At 42.0% G+C, this 18,917-nt stretch overlaps 3 protein-coding genes across 4 annotated transcripts; 2 read left to right on the top strand and 1 right to left on the bottom strand.

The window, feature by feature from the left end:
• The first annotated feature begins 5 nt into the window (after nucleotides 1-5).
• On the top strand, nucleotides 6-3,424 carry LOC135493611 (spermatogenesis-associated protein 4-like). Its single transcript, XM_064781082.1, has 6 exons — nucleotides 6-174; nucleotides 1,163-1,292; nucleotides 1,473-1,591; nucleotides 1,767-1,929; nucleotides 2,317-2,494; nucleotides 2,782-3,424. Exons 1-6 carry the CDS (start codon nucleotides 98-100, stop codon nucleotides 2,895-2,897), a joined length of 783 nt encoding a protein of 260 aa, XP_064637152.1. The 5' UTR covers nucleotides 6-97; the 3' UTR covers nucleotides 2,898-3,424.
• Nucleotides 3,425-5,470: 2,046 nt separating this feature from the next.
• Nucleotides 5,471-15,658, bottom strand: LOC135493719 (WD repeat-containing protein 17-like). Of its 2 annotated transcripts, XM_064781248.1 has the most exons (24): nucleotides 15,318-15,658; nucleotides 14,553-14,967; nucleotides 14,208-14,459; nucleotides 13,738-14,036; nucleotides 13,454-13,567; nucleotides 13,034-13,180; nucleotides 12,605-12,687; nucleotides 12,418-12,504; nucleotides 12,155-12,243; nucleotides 11,855-11,930; nucleotides 11,508-11,710; nucleotides 11,108-11,257; nucleotides 10,792-10,922; nucleotides 10,455-10,580; nucleotides 9,969-10,186; nucleotides 9,462-9,774; nucleotides 9,025-9,161; nucleotides 8,662-8,688; nucleotides 8,133-8,244; nucleotides 7,746-7,887; nucleotides 7,379-7,481; nucleotides 7,101-7,202; nucleotides 6,700-6,801; nucleotides 5,471-6,410 (listed from the first exon to the last, which is right to left on the bottom strand). In XM_064781248.1, the coding sequence occupies exons 1-24, from the start codon at nucleotides 15,438-15,440 to the stop codon at nucleotides 6,113-6,115; spliced, it is 3,849 nt and encodes a 1,282-aa protein (XP_064637318.1). In that variant the 5' UTR covers nucleotides 15,441-15,658; the 3' UTR covers nucleotides 5,471-6,112. The 2 variants fall into 2 exon arrangements, with proteins under 2 accessions (XP_064637318.1, XP_064637319.1); XM_064781249.1 differs by lacking the exon at nucleotides 8,662-8,688.
• A 197-nt stretch (nucleotides 15,659-15,855) lies between these two features.
• On the top strand, nucleotides 15,856-18,672 carry LOC135493622 (N(4)-(Beta-N-acetylglucosaminyl)-L-asparaginase-like). The gene is made up of 7 exons (XM_064781095.1): nucleotides 15,856-15,992; nucleotides 16,424-16,577; nucleotides 16,832-17,057; nucleotides 17,210-17,406; nucleotides 17,662-17,769; nucleotides 17,897-18,030; nucleotides 18,259-18,672. The coding sequence occupies exons 1-7, from the start codon at nucleotides 15,872-15,874 to the stop codon at nucleotides 18,348-18,350; spliced, it is 1,032 nt and encodes a 343-aa protein (XP_064637165.1). The 5' UTR covers nucleotides 15,856-15,871; the 3' UTR covers nucleotides 18,351-18,672.
• The last annotated feature ends 245 nt before the right edge of the window (nucleotides 18,673-18,917 follow it).

Raw genomic sequence — 18,917 nt, 5'->3', positions numbered from 1 at the left:
CCTGGGGACGAGGTGGTTGTCAACAACAATTCTGCTAAAATATTGAGATAAATCACTCGCTTTTAACAGTGTATAAAGGCACAAAATACTCGAAATCATGTCCGGTTTGTCGCGTGAAATATTGAGATGGTTACAGAGTTTAGATCTGACGTGGCAGATAAAGAATCCTAAAAGGTGGAGTGGAGAAAATTAATGTTTTTGACGAGTGCTAATCTGTGATGACTGGTGGCAGGGTATCAGGCTGTTTCGCTACATTGCCAGTTCGCTACCAGTCGTTTCGCTACATGTGGCGGCCGTTTCGCTACATGGTAGGTCGTTTCGCTACATGGGTGGAGTCGTTTCCCTACATGATGGGTACGGTCGTTTCGCTACATGGAGGACGTTTCGCTACATGGGTGGAGTCGTTTCGCTACATGGATGAAGGGAATTTCGCTACATCGTAGGTCGTTTCGCTACATGGGTGGAGTCATTATTTTTTCAAGTTTGTGCTAAACTCCGGGCTAAATATTTGTTGTGAATTTAGGGAAAAAATGCTCGAGTATACTACAATCAAGATGTACAGACCGGGGGAGCTGGCGGTACGTACCCATAAGTCTTTCCGCCGAGCCTTATAAGGCACTTGAGCGCAACGCAGTATTTCTCTGAAGGAGAAAAGCTTGATGGGTTATATCCGGTACGCGCGAGACTACCGCAAAGACTTATGGGTACGTACCGCCAGCTCCCCCGAAACGACCGTACCCATCATGTAGCGAAACGACTCCACCCATGTAGCGAAACGACCTACCATGTAGCGAAACGACCGCCACATGTAGCGAAACGACTGGTAGCGAACTGGCAATGTAGCGAAACGACAGTAAACCGGTGGCAGTCACAGTGCATGCGAGTGGTGCCGGTGGTGTCAGTCACCTAGTGTCAGTGATGATGATCGATGAACCTGCTCTGTCGTTGACTGTATCCTGATCCACATGGCCTGTGCACACATTAATCCATGCATGGATGTCATGATGTACAGTGTGCTCAAATGGGCTGCTGCTGCTGGACGTGGGGTGGGAGGCACGTGTGCATGGTTGGTCAGCCATCGGCATCATCATCAGCAAGGGTATTTTGGCTTAGTTTTGATTTAACTTCAACTGACTTCAATGACAATATGTTTCTATTTCAGAAATTTCACAAATGGATCACTTGTTGCTGAAATTTTTTCTTGGTACTACCCTGAAGAAATACAGATGCACATGTACAACAATGGGACCTCATTAGATTCAAAACTTAGGAATTGGTCTTTACTTCGATTGGTGAGTATTAAAGCATCCATCCGACTCAGAATTTTTTTTTAATATCTAGAAAATTATCTTTGCTCAGTTTTATGTAATTTAATGCACTGCAGAGTGCTCTACTTGACATTCACTGGCCACAATTGAATAAATAAGCGATTCACTTGACAATTTTTAACCGAACTTTCTTTATGTTTTCAGTTCATCAAAAAGCATGATCTCAATATCCCGGATGAATTCATTGAGGGAACTATTCACTGCAAGGAAGGAGCAGCTCAACTTCTTATAGAAAAGCTTTATGAAATCCTAACAAATAGAGCGTAAGTTTTACACTTTCTTTTTTATAGATTGTTTGAGATGTTCAATATTGAAAGTCCTTGAACTGTGTCTTCTCTATGCAAAACTGGATATCATTTAACAGACTTTTCAACTAAGCAACACAACGATAAGATTCCTGCCAGAACAAAAGTATAATGGATTTTTTGCTGCTTTCAGTGTTAAAAAGAAACCTCTGGAATATGAGGTTGACTTCACTGACCATGCCTACCAAGCAAAGCTACCGATGCATGCCAGATCAACAGCATCTAAGGCCATCAAAAATAACCTGAGCATCACTGAGATATTAGCTGATCGAAATATCATTCTTAACCAACAAAAGGTAAGTGTTCTCATAGTCATGTTGAGTATTTTGAGACAAAATCAAAACACCAGTGTGGCTAAAACGTCTAAGAAAATATTCTCCTGGACCCTTCGATTACTACTTCCGGTCATGTTTATACTGGTAGATAGAAATATAAAAAGACGAAGTCAAATCGGAGAAAAAACTTTCCTAAATAAGTTGTTCACCAGAACTGTTAGTGTTATTTCGTATTGTCCAAGAACACACCATTCTGACTTTTTCCAACCCAATCTCTTGCCAAGAAAAACCTAGACAACTGAAGACTTCTCATTAGAACTGAAATAAGCCTAATTGTGATTTGTCCTTTCAAGTTGGGTTGGCATCCATGTTATTTTGTACACTGACGATAATTCTACCTTACTTCAGGCACAAACAATAATCAACAACCATGTGGAACATCGTCAGATTGAACGATTAGAGGATCCAGAGAGGTTCAACATTAAGCCTACACTTGGTGACCTAAGTCAAAGGAAACCTCCACCACCTCCTCAGACCTTGTCACAAGAAAGCACATCACTTTCTCAGCAAAGATCATTTGTAAAGAGTAAGTTGCTTTTATGCTAAGTAAAAGGCTTACAGATTTGCCAGATTTTCCCACGTTTCCAGAGCAACTCCTCTGACTCTGATACAAGTTGTGGGGTAAGACACCGTTAATCTCCAGAAGTTGTTGGACAGATCACACAAGGGCGGCAAACCTTTGAAGTTGTCCAAATAATAACAGGTATGTAAATCATTGGCAAGAGCTTATATGAGAGTGCACTGGGCACTTTATTATGGTGCTTTCAAAAATTGCAATCCCATCTCTTATTCATAGTTAGATTTTTCTTTCAGGATCAAAAGAAGCAAGCACGTTAAGTCAGGAACCAACGTACCAGTTCCGAGAAATCGAAGTCAAACAGGTACACAAGAAGACGCCTTCTTTCCAAGGTGTTTCTGTGGAGTCTTAGACAAAAAAGCCAAATGGACTTGAAATTTGTTACAGTAAAGACATTTTACTATAGATGAGTCCCGCTTGATCCTTTGAAATCACTGAGTGGCACAACCATATCTTGGGTCCTAGAAATAAAAAAATTGAAAGCGTACACTCTGATAAAAATGTGACATTTCATAGACAGAGATTCATCTGAGGTCAATCGTATTGACCGATGAATTCATCTATAAAAGAAGAAAAAAGCCTTCCAGAATCCAGTCTAGGTTGGAGACTTGGCTGTACTCCTGAGAAGTGGATTCCAGCAATGCAAGCAAAGAAACCTTGTATGAAATCACTGTGATGTAATGTTGTACATCCTCATTCCTGCTATAATCAAATGCTCCCTCAGAGCAAGCCTGTGATAATAGACAGTTCGTCTGTTCTCAAATTGCCTCCTTCTATTCATTATTGTTTAACCCTTGGTATGTATTTCTATTTTTTGTGTACAGGCAATTTGACAATTCCTATCTCTCTTCATGCCAATAAAACCTGTCACAAAATCAATATCGGCAGTTTTGCAATAATATCATTGTCCTCAGCCAATGTTCACAGTTATTGCCTCGGCTTAATGGCAGCTGGACCATCAGGGAGCGGGCCTCCAAATGATAAGCAGTTCTGGCCAAATCTTGATCAGATACCATCACTACTCATCCAGATCCTACTATATATACTGGTGACAACGCCAGGGCGTCCTGCTGTCTCATTGTGCACTTAAAGGCAGTCGCAACCTGGGGATGGAGACAACACCAGAATATGCTTCTAAAATTGATAGAACAGCGTTCTCAGTGTTCCCTGGCCATAGAGACAACATTCCTTTCACAAGGGACAACACTAGGACATTTTGAGTTGGATAGAGCTGCTGTCTCAGTGTTCCCTTTAAGGCAGGCACAACCTGGCCAAAGAGGCAACCTCTTATGTACTGGGGACAACACTAGTGCGTTCTGCAGTGGATAGGGCTGCTGAGTGTTTCTAAAGACAGACACAACCTTGCCATAGAGAAAACGTCTTGTGAACTGGGGACAAAATTGGGGCGTTCTGCAATGGATAGAGCTGTGGTCTCATCGTTCCCTTGAATACAGGCACAACCTGGCCACAGAGACAACGTCTGTCTTCGAGTTCACAGAGAGACAGAATTAAGCTCTGCAAAGGCAGTAGAGTCATGAGCTTGTACCTGGGACATGTGCCACCTCAGGTACATGGGCTACCTTGGCCCTCAAGTTGGGTCCTTGCGTTGCCTCAGATCGCTCTGGGCGATTGTGTCTTAGGAGAACGATCCATTTTGAAGACAGATCAGTGCTAGGTTTGGGGGATGGTGTACTCGTGAAAACCGATCAGTGCTAGCCCTGGGAGAATGTGGACAGGAGGAACAACCCATATTGAAGACAGATCAGTGCACATCTGTAAGGAATGGTGTGTTAGGGGAACAGCCTATTTTGAAGACAGATCAGTGCTAGCTCTGGGCGATAGTGTATCAGGGGATCAATCAACCCTGAAGACAAATCAGTGCGAGCTACTAGAGTGTTGTCTCAATGGTCAGGTTTGCTCTGTCTTCAAGTTCACAGAGAGAATTAAGCTCTGCAAAGGCAGTAGAGTCACTGAGCTTGTACCTGGGACATGTGCCACCTCAGGTACATGGGCTACCTTGGCCCTCAAGTTGGGTCCTTGCGTTGCCTCAGATCGCTCTGGGCGATTGTGTCTTAGGAGAACGATCCATTTTGAAGACAGATCAGTGCTAGGTTTGGGGGATGGTGTACTCGTGAAAACCGATCAGTGCTAGCCCTGGGAGAATGTGGACAGGAGGAACAACCCATATTGAAGACAGATCAGTGCACATCTGTAAGGAATGGTGTGTTAGGGGAACAGCCTATTTTGAAGACAGATCAGTGCTAGCTCTGGGCGATAGTGTATCAGGGGATCAATCAACCCTGAAGACAAATCAGTGCGAGCTACTAGAGTGTTGTCTCAATGGTCAGGTTTGCTCTGTCTTCAAGTTCACAGAGAGAATTAAGCTCTGCAAAGGCAGTAGAGTCACTGAGCTTGTACCTGGGACATGTGCCACCTCAGGTACATGGGCTACCTTGGCCCTCAAGTTGGGTCCTTGCGTTGCCTCAGATCGCTCTGGGCGATTGTGTCTTAGGAGAACGATCCATTTTGAAGACAGATCAGTGCTAGGTCTGGGGGATGGTGTACGGTACTCGTTAAAACCGATCAGTGCTAGCCCTGGGCGAATGTGGACAGGAGGAACAACCCATCTTGAAGACAGATCAGTGCACATCTGTAAGGAATGGTGTGTTGGGGGAACACCCTTTTTTGAAGACAGATGAGTGCTAGCTCTGGGCGATAGTGTATCGGGGATCAATTAACCCTGAAGACAAATCAGTGCGAGGTTCATCAGGCATTTAGCCAAAGTCCTCATTCTGTCAAAGCCTCATCTCCATCCAAACCAATTCACCGACTTAATGTTGTCCTCTTTTAAGGCAACAAATATCTCAATATACTGAAAGCAGATGCAAAGACAGGATACTAAAGACGGAATACAATGTACAGGACACAACTTTTTTATTCATAAAACATAGACTCTTGTCAACAACAAACTGACAACAGAATTTTGGCAGGCGTTTTCAAAATAACAATGATATGAAGTGAAAAAATACAACTTGGCCTGTAAAAAACGGCCATGGCAAGCTGATGGATGCTTGACTGATTAAAACGGGTGGTTTTAGATCTTGCAATATGCCTTTGTCATACATGTATAACCTAACAATATGGAATGGTACATTCTTTTAGATGGAGTTGGGCTGGTGGAGTAGAACAATTAACAGCTCGCACCAAAATCAGCATACAAGACACAGAATAATACTATTGGTGGCTCTTGCTCCGCAAAGGGCAAAAGGTGGACATAATAGATAAGCGCACTTGGCTATTAATACAACAGCTTGAACACATCACCATCTTCTACTTCATTGCACGATAAAATAGCAAATTGTTTCATAAATTATTTCTAAAGCCAGATTCCCATCACTCCAACAAGAGTGTTGCACAAGGATTAGAAATTCAAATACAACAGGTATAAGGTTAAATATGTTCAGTTGTTAAAAATTCAGTGCAGAACAATCAGCGGCAACAAAAGTCACTCTATTGCAAATTACTTCCCACTAACAAGTTGAGGTGTGCCCACAAGTCGCTCAACAATCAAAATGGATTGATACGAACACCAGAGTTCAATGGCGAGAAAGGATTCACTTTCGCCCACATCAACGCATCGTTTATTGAAATTGCTGATCGTCCGTCTTCGAGAAAGAATGTAGGGCCCTGAATTCTCTGCTGATTGAGGAGCGACACGTGGCAATCAGAGTGACTAGGGAGATGAGAGCTGGCGATGCAGTCCATGCCTGTTTGAACAGGCCACATTTCCTCCCCTGCACTGCTTTGGAGGCTTTGGTAAACTTGGACAAGGTCTTCAGTCGGTGGAGACTTCTTTCTAGATTTTCTGAAGACAGAACAGTATTTGGGCATTTACATGATTGTGGGAGAGCAAGGGAAAAGGATGTTACGTGACAAATCGAAGAGCAAGACCATGTACAGCTTGAATTTACATGACACACTATGGACTGGTGGCTTAGACTCTCCAATAGAGGTCAAGAGGTCCATGGTTCGAATCCTACAGTCGGTGAGAGACTCTGGCAGGTCTCTTTGTTTAAACTTGCCCCATTACCCAGATGTATAAGTGGGTACTGGCGCTGGGCATATGGACCAAATGGGACAGCATTTTTACTTACTTTTTGTTGCTAACAGGATGGTGAGCCTCCCAGGCATCAATCTCTTGATCTATCTGGGCCATCGATAATGGCACCTTTGGTCCTTCCTTTTCCAACAAGTGTCTGAAAACAAGAACACTTGAAATAAGAAGTACAGTAGAACTTCTCTATTAAGGACACCCTTGGGACTGACTAGTGCTGTCCTTAAAAGAGAGGTGTCCTGATTAGAGAGGTCAAATTGAATTGAAACAACCAAATTGGGACCAAAACTAGTGTGTAGAGATGTGTCCGCTAAGGGAAGTTCCACTTTAAATGGGTTTGGATAACAAAAATTTGCTCGCCTTCCATTTCCTGTGATGATATACAAAACAAACATGACCTTTCAAGAAATGAGCTAAGAGTTGGAGATCAGTGCCTCTTACCTGGCATTTCTGAAAAGTGCTGTCACGATTGTATCATACTGGCGTCGCAGGGCAACAAGTCCTCCAACATAGCTGCACAACGTCAACAGTTCATTCTTCATCCTGGAAACAAGAGAACTTCTATTAATTATGAACACTTTTTAATCAACCGTCCGCATTTCAATATGTTTAATATCTAATGAAAAATAACTACATTGCCAAGGACATTTGTAATGAGCTCTGTCCAACAAGAGACCAACTGAGAGATCTTTGATGTACTCTGAAGCCCAAACACTTACTCAGTGCACTGATGCTGATGTAGTTTCTCTGTCTTGATAGCACCAAGGAGTTGTAGCACATCAAACACATCATTGGCTTGCCAATCTGATTCTTTCATCTTGTCTGAAAATATACAGGCAATGAGGAGAAGTCAGCATTGAAACTCACAGTGCAGTATTCACCGATTGAGAGCTTTCAGCCTAAACAGCATGGATCTCCTTCTTCAGCATTTGCTCTGCACTTGGAGGAGGTATTCTCTAGGAAGTATTCCTCCTACATCTTATTTGAAAGACAAAGCACCATAGGGTTGAGTGTCTAGCACAAGGACACAAAGACGAACAGCAGCAATCCTTCAGAGGATCAAAGCCAACCACCACATGTATTTACCTTTGACAAATTTGAGGCCAATTTTCAAAGCTTTCTCGGGGCAAGTTGAGAGTAGGTATAGTCTAATGGCTTCATGTACATCACCATCTGTTTGCAGAAGCTCAGCCTGCTGAGAGCTTTCTTCCATTCCAGGGAGTCCCGCCTGAAACAAACGAGAGACAGACGATCATTAGATAAAGGTTTTAGTAAAAAAATTCTTATTTTCGTAACAAGAGAAATAAAACTGGTTAATGATTAAGTGTAGATGAAATGCTGCGGTGGGAGGAGAGGAGAGGAGACAAATGATGTTGAGCCCAGAGGGAACAGTTGAATATTCCATGATGTTGAGACCCAGTGGGGCAAGGATCTGTAGGTGATGGATCCAGTTAGATTCAACCTTGAACTCACCTTGGAATGTAGGTCATCAATCTCAGCCATACTGGCAGCACACTTCGAGCACAGCTTGATTAAGGCATCGCGGTTATCTGGGATAATATTGATCAAGTCCACTGCAAGATCCCTGGAAGAACAAAATACAGTTGTTTTCATCTAAAGTGGTTCATGCGTTCACATTCAGAGAAACTTTTGCTGGGTCTGATCATCACTTTAACCTAGGCTATCAGAAATCATAAATGACAGAGTACACTTGCTTTGAGGTACCATGAGATGACATCGTCACAAGGTGAAAAAAGATTATTGAATATTTCCTGGGCACTATATTGGCAGGAAATCAAACAGAAGTGACACACAAAATTACCTACTACTATAATAATCAAAAGACATTTACAAAATTGCTGATAATGAATAATTCTAGACAGAGAAGCAAAATATCAAATTAAGAACAACAAAGCTTTAAAGTAATTGTTGTCAAGAGAATTTTCTTCCCAAAGCCTATTAAGCACAACATGAAGAAAAGACCATCGATGGAAGCAAATACCTGGGTGTGGTATCAAATGAGTCAGGACTGTAAAGGAATAGAATAAGTGAGATACAGGTGTTTCACTTTGCTTCAGTGTTTTCCTTCCTTCATGACAGAATGCTGACAAAGACACGAGTGACATTACTGTATCTCTTCGAGCAACAGTGCTATAGTCACTTACATGTACAATACAAAGAACACAAATCCCAGACAAGCTCTGCTCAGTGGGCTACCTCCCCTCGAAATGCATTATTGAAGAGGCAGGATTTAAATAGGTACTTGGCAAAATGGATTTAGCCTCTCAGATGTGCTTCGTTAGCACATTCCATGATAGAGGGCAACACTTGGAAAACTTGCAGTCATTCAACTCAAAATACTTACCATCTTCCTATCTTTTCACATTTCCTTGACAACAGTTCCAAAGCCACATAGGTGAGAGGCATGGCCTTATTGAGGACCATTCCGGCACTGACGGCTAGCTCGAGTTCATTCCCTCGGATTAGTTTACTCATTGCTTCCTAGAAGGGTAGTTTCAAGTTAGACAAGATCAAACAGTGGAACCACATTGGACAATGTACCTTATTGTGCAAGCAGGCTAACCGCAAGAGCACGGAGGAAATCACTGACGGCGTCGTAGGTTAGACACTGCTGCTCAAAGGATTTGAAATATTCTCCTCACAACCCAAAGGTCACCGACAGCCAAGCACACAACAAGAAGAAAACCTAGGGGCTTATTCGTTATGCATAGAGGAAACACTTTGGCAATAGGAAAAGTATGACAGGGCCCACTCTAGAGCAACAAAACTATGAGATCATACCTGAAAGTTTTCCACAGCTAAATGACAACAAGCTGCCATGATCGGTGAACCATTCCTAAAGTACCAATCTGCCAGATCAGAATACGTCTGCTCCAGTAACCTCGTATCATTTCCATCTGTAGCATCATTCATAACCTGTTTCTGCCCCCTCTCTGCTGCCGAGTAACCATTGTGGACAGCATGGGCGATGAGCGTGGCATCCTTCAGCTGGCCTCTTGAGGTCAAGAAGGTCACGAGTTCATCCGTCATGCCAGCGGCCATGCAGTACCCTAATGCATCATCACTGTCTTCATGCATCAGAGATTGAGCTCGCCTGAAATGGGTGAGAAAGTGCTGATCATCGTAAAGGCTTATTTACACATAAGCACTTCGCAACATGTATCAAATACAAATCGATTGTTATGCATCAACAAAGGCAACAATTTAGCAAAAAGACAAGGAGATTCCAGGTATTGGGAAACTCCAGTCATACATGTATTTTTTAGCTAGTTCAGACAATGTCTTTACCTTTCTGTTAGTGATTTCCAGTAGTCCATTGACACTCCAGGGGCTATTGATAACGCAGTTTCCCATTTCCCCATTTCAACCATGAGTTCACAATAGCGCCGCAGGTTACCGAGACGTATATGTATTGCAGCTGCCCTAGTCAGGCTCTCCTCTTTAGTCATAGCACCAACACCAGTGAACTGCCTCATACGGATCATCTCTAACTGTTGAGCTTCTGACTTTGAGGAGAGAGTGAAATGGATTAGCATGACAGTTTGACGTATGGTAATGTTTCCTCATGCATTAGGGCAGCCACAGTTTCAAGAGAGCTTTCAGGTTTAATTTCTCAGAGAAGGGGGGTCATTTGTACCCACTCACCTTCCTGACTATGTCAATGTATGCTTATTTTGGAAACAATGACTCTTCAATTCAATTTCCCATCACTAAAACACACCTAACACAGGAACAACCAAATTTGGCAAATTCTCTATTATCGAATCTACTCACCTCTTTAAACATAACTGTGTGTTTCATGTGCATGATTCCCTGTTTATACTGTGGTGACAGCATACTGTCAGACATCCCATTGATCACTGCGATCAACTCCCAAAGGTTGGTGGCTCCACCTGGATGCTGAAAAACACATCATATCATCAGCAACTTGAGAGTGACATATCAAACGTAACAATGGCCAAAATGGTCATCCTCTCTGTGAAATATATACAGGACTTTGCTATTTAAATTTTGGCAATGCTCTTGAAAATACTTTGGTTACTAAGGTCTCTGGTGAAATGTTTAAAGTCGATTTTGATTAGGTCATGGAGAGGGAAAAGCTAAGACCTACCATGAAAAAGGTTGAGAACCACCTGATCGTTCTTGAGAAAACGTCCCCCTTGAGTTTATCTATTCGGTGTTTTAGATCACGGGATACTCGTCCAGCAAGTAAGGGCGGTGTGCCTAATACACTAGCATGTTCTGAAAGGAAAAGTAATCATTTGCTCTCATACCAAATGACATCTTGACACACTTGGCTCCGAGATAGCTAGGTCCCTTTAACGACTTGCTCTGTTATTAAGGTGGGTATAACGTGAAAAGCTAAGAAGTAATTTTTGCAATTAAGCGCTGGTCCTGTAGTAGACTGCAGTCATTGACATACTTACCTACAGTTCCAGTAATTTCTGTCCACGGCCGCTGTGCCAAGATGTTCATCTCTAAAGGCATCACCAGGGGTGTCAGGGACCAGATCCTGACCGTTGAATCTCTGGAACACGACGCCAGCACAAATGGTCGCATTGGATGACACGTCAGGCCTGAAAATTAAAATAAACTCAACTGTATGGTCAAGTGAAGACCTTTGGCAGCTGATTGGAGTGAGTTGGTGCCAAAGTTTTGGTTTGTCCAAATAGGAATTCTTCATCATCATCATTATCATCATGTCCTGCAGCAATGCCGCTGTTGGGATGACCTGAGTATTCTGAACCATGTCACGTTTCGACAGACACCCAGATTCGTACAGATAACTACCGCTTATAAAGATATTCGGCCTTACAAATTCCTCACCATAGACATCGGCTCCATGGTCTAATATAGTTTCTACACAAGCGCCGTCCCTAGCATCCCAGATTCTGATAGAGTTGTCCCAGCTTCCAGAGATGAGGAGGTATGGTATTTCGGGGTTCCATAGCAACCCTCGGACAGGTCTGGTGTGGTCTGATAGGATGTTTACGCAGGCACCCTGGCTGTAGTCCCAAATACGGATTGTACTGAAAAGGGAATTTTAGGGAGACAATGTCAACTAATCGTGTCGGAAGACTTAACTGACAATAAAAATTTTGTTCTTAATTTGTCTCAAATCTAACCAATACTGTGCAGGTGTCTCTCAATGTGAGAATATGACGACAACATACCAATCGTCTGATCCACTACAGAGAATTCCTTCACGGAGGGGCGACCATCGCACATGGAACACTTTGGCAGTATGACCTGAAAGTGTAAGTCAAAATATATCTTGACTTAAAGAAATGGCCACTTAAGATAAAGTAACAACGCAACAAGCTAAATCATTCATTGTCTAATGGAATACCACTGACTAATGGAAACCTTCAACATTTTTGTGGCCATGACCATGTCTACTGATTTTGAAGTCACTTTAACACAACTGACTAAAAGACCAGATAATGCACAAACGGCAGCTGTTTTAAACCTACCAAGGAATGTTTTGATTGGCTGTTCAGAATTTGTCGCGAGGTAGAAGATTCTCACAGCTTTGTCATCGCATCCTGTCGCGATCATGTCTCTGAAAATTGAAGCATAATTGAGGCTTATCTGAGCATACATGGATGTGTTCCCTGATTTTTACTGAATTGATAACATCTAATATAAGTAAAGGTAAAGGTAACAAATTAAACCCTGACTAAAATTTTACTTTGTCTGTGTGTCATCAATGTGAATTGTGAATGCTACGTCTTACTTGTTATGGGGGCTCCAGTCACACCCAAAAGCTGCACCCGGATGTTTGTATCGCTGTATGAGCTGGCCATCTACTTGTCGAATTACACTGGAAGAGAAAACAAAATTTGAATCAGATTTCCAAAGACTTGGATTGAACGAAAAAAAGTTGCAATCTTATGTTTGAAGAAAAACTTCCATCAACTTACCAATGGCCGTCTGCACCACATGACGCAATGCGCCGGGAATCTTTTTGGCACCAGGCAATTGAAAACACAGAGAAAGTACCATGCTGAAGAAGAAGGATGAGCAAATATTAGAAAAGACAAATCAAAAATGATCCAATTTGCACTGAATACTGTGAAGGACTTTCAACATCACTTCGGTAGACCTGAGTATGCACATTTCCTCATAGCATTTCAACTGATGCCATAAGGAGAGAATGGCAAAAGTGTCACATGAGTGTGATAAGTTTAGTGCTGGAGTTGACCCTGACTGAAACAGCTTACAAGATAGAATGATGGTCACCTTACATGTATGTCACAAATGGTCATAGTCCAAAACTTTTTGTAAAAGAGCTTTATTTCTCTGACATAGTCATAACACATGGTTTAGCAGAAACATTTTATTGTACCAACCTCTTTAAACCTTTGTATTATTTTCCCCTTTTCTATGTCCCAAATAAAGCAGCCATTTCTAGATGTAGCGGCTGCTATACAGTGGAGGTCTGCTGGAGCCCATGACAAGGAGTAGATGACACCTTCATTGCCTGGTGAGGCATGGACCTGAAATAAACAGAATGACACAATGGAACATATCTATTTATGACAAAATACAGTAAAATTCTACTTTATTTCTGGACGGATTCCAAAAGTGTTGCTCATGACTGACGATCCCCTACTTGAACCAAAGATAAACTGGTTAGAAGAGGACCTAAAAAGGTCCTTTCCATCAATAACAAGATTTAAAGATTCTTGAGTTTCAATCTTCAAAAATAAGGCTAAGTTAGAGGGACCTGGAACATTGCATTCATACTATTAACCACTACATGTACTTACGGCTGTTAGAGTATCTGTATGCCAGACTTTCATGGTCCCATCAAAACTAGCTGTGGCAAGCAATGAGGGATCATCAGGTTTGAACTTACAGTCGAATATTGTCTCAACATGACCCTGCAAAAAAGAGAACATGCCATTTTAAAACAATCAAGTATTATCAAGACAGACCGAGTATTGTCTGAACTTACTGAAACCAGGATCAAACCCAAACCTTGTAAGTCCAGGATGCAAAATTGGTACCACTTCATCTAGATATTTTGATCCGAAAGAAGCTAACGACTCACCTCATCTCGGAGAAAAGTCCAGTTGCGTTTTGCAAGATTGTACAAGCCAACTCCCCCATCCATGAACGTGCAAACAGCGTTGCCAGGTGGCAGGGCAAACCGGGCAGGACCAGCGGAAGCCGGGACTGCTGGACTTGTAGACGACACATGGTGATCATTCTGCTCAGCTGAGCCATGGTGTGGTGTATAAACAGTGGAAAAGACGTGCATCGCGTGGAAGCCGGTGCTCTTGATGCTGATATTCTCAATCGGAGTCTCTCTAGATACGTTCCATAATCTCATTATGCCCGATTGTCGGTCTGAAGAATAAGCGAAATATTAGGAAGAGTGGGCAACTTTAGTCCTATTAAACTCAGATAGAAATCCTGCAGACAAACAAACTCTTCATTTCTTGGCTCAAGGAGCTCTATATAGATAACGAAAATCAAGGAATTTAGAGCACAGACAACCTGATGATACTGACTACTTACCTCCAGTGAGAAACATCCCCGGAGCAGTACTAATCCAAGCAATGGTATTGATCAGTGCTGCGACACTTGGCGTTTGGAATGTCATTATCACAGTCATGGAGTCTGTGTCAATCATACGCACACCCGTATAAGTATTGGCAGTGAGAATATAATCTGTTGATAACGGATCCCACTCAATGTCAAGGACTGGATCATCCTCATCGGAGTCTTCTAGAGACTCTGGGCGGAACACATGTCGCCGACACTTCTGACCTGAAAAATTTACAAAAGAGTATCATGGAAAACACTAATCTGACCATAACTGCAGCGGAATTTCCAGACTTGGGTTTAGTTTACAATACAGACCCTGCATGAACACAGATAAAGTTCCATCCATGTGACCAAAGGCAACCTTGCCAAGTCTCCGTTGATGCCAACGAAACTGACAGACATCCGACAGAAAGTTGTGCGTATCTTTATGGAACACAGTCACTGCACCTCCTGGAATATGGTTCCAGATATAAAGCGGACCACGCCCAGACACAAATCCGACAGATTCGCGCTCGTGGTAACACCAACCAATCGAACATGGTGCCGACTTCATGTTATCCAGTTTCGTGATGACTTTCTGCTCAGAAATGTTCCAGATGATGATGGTGCACTCGGCGCTGGAGGTGGCAATAATGTCATGATTTCTTGGATCCCACGATATGGCAGTGATGGTTTTCTTGTGTTCAGACATGATGGAGTGCATTCTGAATTCGTTGAATTGTCTGTCAAGCTGCAAAAAACATTTGAAGTGTGCTGGACCAAAATATGATATTTCTATCGTTTGCAGCTGAGGGTATTAATTAAGGTCCAGTATCAAGGACTTAGCAATTTTTCTAACTTAAACCTCCCCAAAGCCACTTTGAGCACAAGGAGGGATGCTTTTGTAGGCAGAATTTGGAATTGGTGATAGGGCCTGTCTGGCACTATGTTGGCTCTCCTCCTTAACACTTCAAATGCCATGGGATCTCACTCTTCCAACGTCATCTTTAAAGGGAACATGAGCAAGGATGATGAAATGTTTGCTTTAACATTGATGCCAATCTGACGAAGTACCATGCAGTATAAACTAACAATGATTACCTGATAGATATAGACAGCAAGGGTTGCAGAATATGCAAACCTATCACCACTTGCAGCACAAACATCACGGTTCCAAGGCTGGGAACCTGCAGCCAGCAGGCCAACTTGCTTAACTGAAGTCATGCTATACTTTGCTGAGCAGGTGGATCTGCAAAGTACTGTACTGACACTTGACTGTGACTGTCTTCACTGACTTTCTTTGCTGAAATTACTCTATACTGTCTCTGTTTCTCCTAATTTTTCTTTAATAGTGATCTTTCAAGCCGAATTCCATTAAATTTTCAGAAAATAACAAGTCTACAACAATTCACATTGTTTGTTTGTTTCCATGTTAAAATACATTTCTGAATAAGTTTTTTTAAGTAAGACTTAAAAACATAAATTGGCATTAAAATTTGTGTACATTTTGTACATCAATGTACAGAAATGGCTGTTGCCGTCGTTTGAAATAAACTTACCGCGGTGCTAGTGGAATCGCAATCTGGGTAAACTCGCAATCTTTGGTTTGTGTTTCAATGAAAAAAACAAATCAAAACAAAGCCACGTGCTCGAAAATGCAGAAAGTTTGCTTGGTTGTATATTGTATTTTTCTTGCTACTGCAGTCATCTGTAACACGAATGATGATTTTCCAGTTGTAATAAACACATGGCCGTTCAAGGATGCCACTGTCGCTGGTAAGTTAAAAGGCAGATTGTAATAAGAGGTTGGCAAAGTGTATTTGTCCGAATTTAGACACTTCCTTGTTGATGTTTTGAGTTCGGCCTACACACCCCAAGCAAATCATATGAAGTCGTTTTATTGTCGGATGAAGACCTATACACTCTCAACACTCGCACTGTATAATACTGGTATACCAGCCAAATAAGACATCTTCTTCCTCATTGATTTTGAGCAAACTGTTATGGAGTTTCAGGAACCGTGGATTGTGAATTTCAGAATTTTCTGCTGCATGGCTTGACGACTAGCTTGAGATTGAGAGGCTAGACATCAGACGCTGAAACAAACTAGGGGTATACTGTAGGCCTGTGTGTAAGTCAAGGCACTGAAGTGGTGTGCCATATAACTTCTTCCCTCTAAATAAAGTAATGTATGTCTTTCCTTTCAGCTTGGGAAAGTTTAAGTAATGGAAACAGTGCCCTAGATGCAGTTGTAGCTGGTTGTACGAGGTGTGAAGTGTTGCAGTGTGACGGCACTGTTGGGTATGGGGGGAGCCCTGATGAAAATGGCGAAACAACTTTAGATGCAATGATTATGAATGGGTAAGTTGATCCAGATACATCACTTTGTCTAACGTCAGGATTACCTGAGTTGGCACAGGCAGTAATATATAGTAGGCTTATATAGCAAAATATATAAGGTCACCTCACTTACATAGAGGCAAAAAACCGATGGTAAGACAGACAGACTGAAGGGTTACTTTGCTTCTGCCGTCTTACTGGAGAAAAAACTGTATGATAGGTTGTGGAAGGCAACACTGTTCAAACTGGTCCTGTTTCACTCCTTTGCATTTCAGAGTGACACATGATGTGGGTGCAGTGGCTGACCTGAAACGTATCAAAAATGCCATTGGTGTTGCAAGAGCTGTGATGGAATACACCACTCATACATTCCTGGTTGGAGAAGCAGCTTCCCAATTTGCCATATCGATGGGATTTGAGGAAGAAAGCCTGAGTACGAATAAATCAATTGACATGTACAAGAAATGGAAGCAAACAGACTGTCAACCAAATTTTAGGCAGGTAATGTCACCCTCACATCAGTCCTGATGATAAAAGTATAGCAAATTGACTTGACTAGATCATTTTGGCTAACCCTTACTCTAGCTCAACATGTATTAGTTTAACAAAGTTAGATGCGTGTCTTATCATTTCCTTCATATTTCCACTTAAAGCATGTAGTTCCAGACCCAAAGAAATCATGCGGTCCTTACTCACCTGGAGAATCCCATGAAAAATCCAAATACTCTCAGCGCTACAATAAAGATGTTTCTGAACATAACCATGATACCATTGGAATGGTCATCTTGGACAAAGAACAGAATCTTGTCGCTGGGACGTCAACTAATGGTGCCAATCATAAAGTACCTGGGTAAGTGTGGTCTCATTTTGAAGTCGTTACCAAATATGGTGGGATAATCATCTTGTCTGAACAGTTGGCTCTGGGGTTCAGAAACAGTAATTGGTATTGTAGCTCATGAACATTACTCTCTCCCATCCTGGAACTGTGAGTGCCAGTATAGACCAATGACCAATATGATAGTTTTTGCTGAAGAAAACGAAAAATAATGGAGGGAGTGGATGAATTTTGTGTACGAGTTTCTGATAATAGATGTGTTTTTTCCAGGCGAGTTGGGGATTCCCCTGTAGCAGGTGCTGGAGCTTATGTTGATAATGATGTTGGAGGAGCTGCTGCTACTGGTGACGGTGACACCATGATGAGATTCCTTCCAAGGTAAATTGCCTGTGTTTTTTTTCTTACAGATTGTCAAAAAAGCTTGGAAACTACATTTCATCAGAGCTTAGTGCTACTAAATTGCAACCACTTTACTTAACCTGTCTTCGATTTCTTGCTTTTCCAGTTATCAGACAGTTGAGAATATGAGAAGAGGACTAGACCCAGAGGCAGCTAGCCATGCTGCTCTAAAAAGAATATTGCGGTTTTATCCCAAGTTTTCTGGTGCTATTGTAGCTGTCAATAAGACTGGAAGTTATGGTGAGTCTATTCTTTTTTGGTTTTTTAACTCTGGCTACTGTCCCTGATGTATCCAAATAATGTAAGACTGAAAGTACCCATTTGAGCACACTCAAGTTGTTAGCCAGCACTGGAAATGTGTTACCTGCTCGGACCCGTCTGCTCCAAAGCAGGCCCAAAACAGACTTACCCAGTACATAGAGTAGGATCTAGAGAGTACAATTTATAAAATCTTATCTCACATTTCAGGTGCAGCTTGCCATGGCTTTGATAAGTTTCCATACTGCGTCATCAGTCCTAAATCTGGTGCCGTGAAGATATTAACAGAAGTGTGTACGTGAAGAACGATTTCGCCAAACATAATGAGACATTCCAATATTATTTTGTCAGATGGTCTTCTAACTGGATGCAAACCAAACAGCTGATGTGCTAGAATTGTTCACTGTCAAATCATACTACGGATGGTTGTTAGAGAGACATACGGTCATTTTTCGAGGAAGAACTGTGTCTGACTACTTATCACCAGTGGGCATTAGAAGCCCAAACTTTACTGATGTTGGGGGAGGGGTGAACCTTTGCCTTGGTCATTTTGAAAATGTACTTACATCTTATATTGTAGGGTAGGTTGAATTAATTATTGAATTAAAATTTGATATGAAAACATCTTTCACTTATTTTGTAATATTCTGAGAGAAAGTAGAGGAGAGAAGGGAAGGACATCGCAATGCTCACCCATTTGCTATTTCAAAAAGTCAGTTGATCGCATCTAGAATCTTTTGAAAGACGTTTTTTCTGGGAGATGCCATCAATACAAGTCTCAGCTGACCAAATTTCTGTGCCAAAAGACCTGAGTTATGTCATGTACCTGGGATAGTATCAGGACCCTTGCACCTTGGGTAGAGGTGCTA

This window comes from Lineus longissimus, chromosome 9 (assembly GCF_910592395.1).
Source record: "Lineus longissimus chromosome 9, tnLinLong1.2, whole genome shotgun sequence".
Classification (NCBI taxonomy): domain Eukaryota; kingdom Metazoa; phylum Nemertea; class Pilidiophora; order Heteronemertea; family Lineidae; genus Lineus; species Lineus longissimus.
This window is presented reverse-complemented; position numbering and strand designations above follow the sequence as displayed.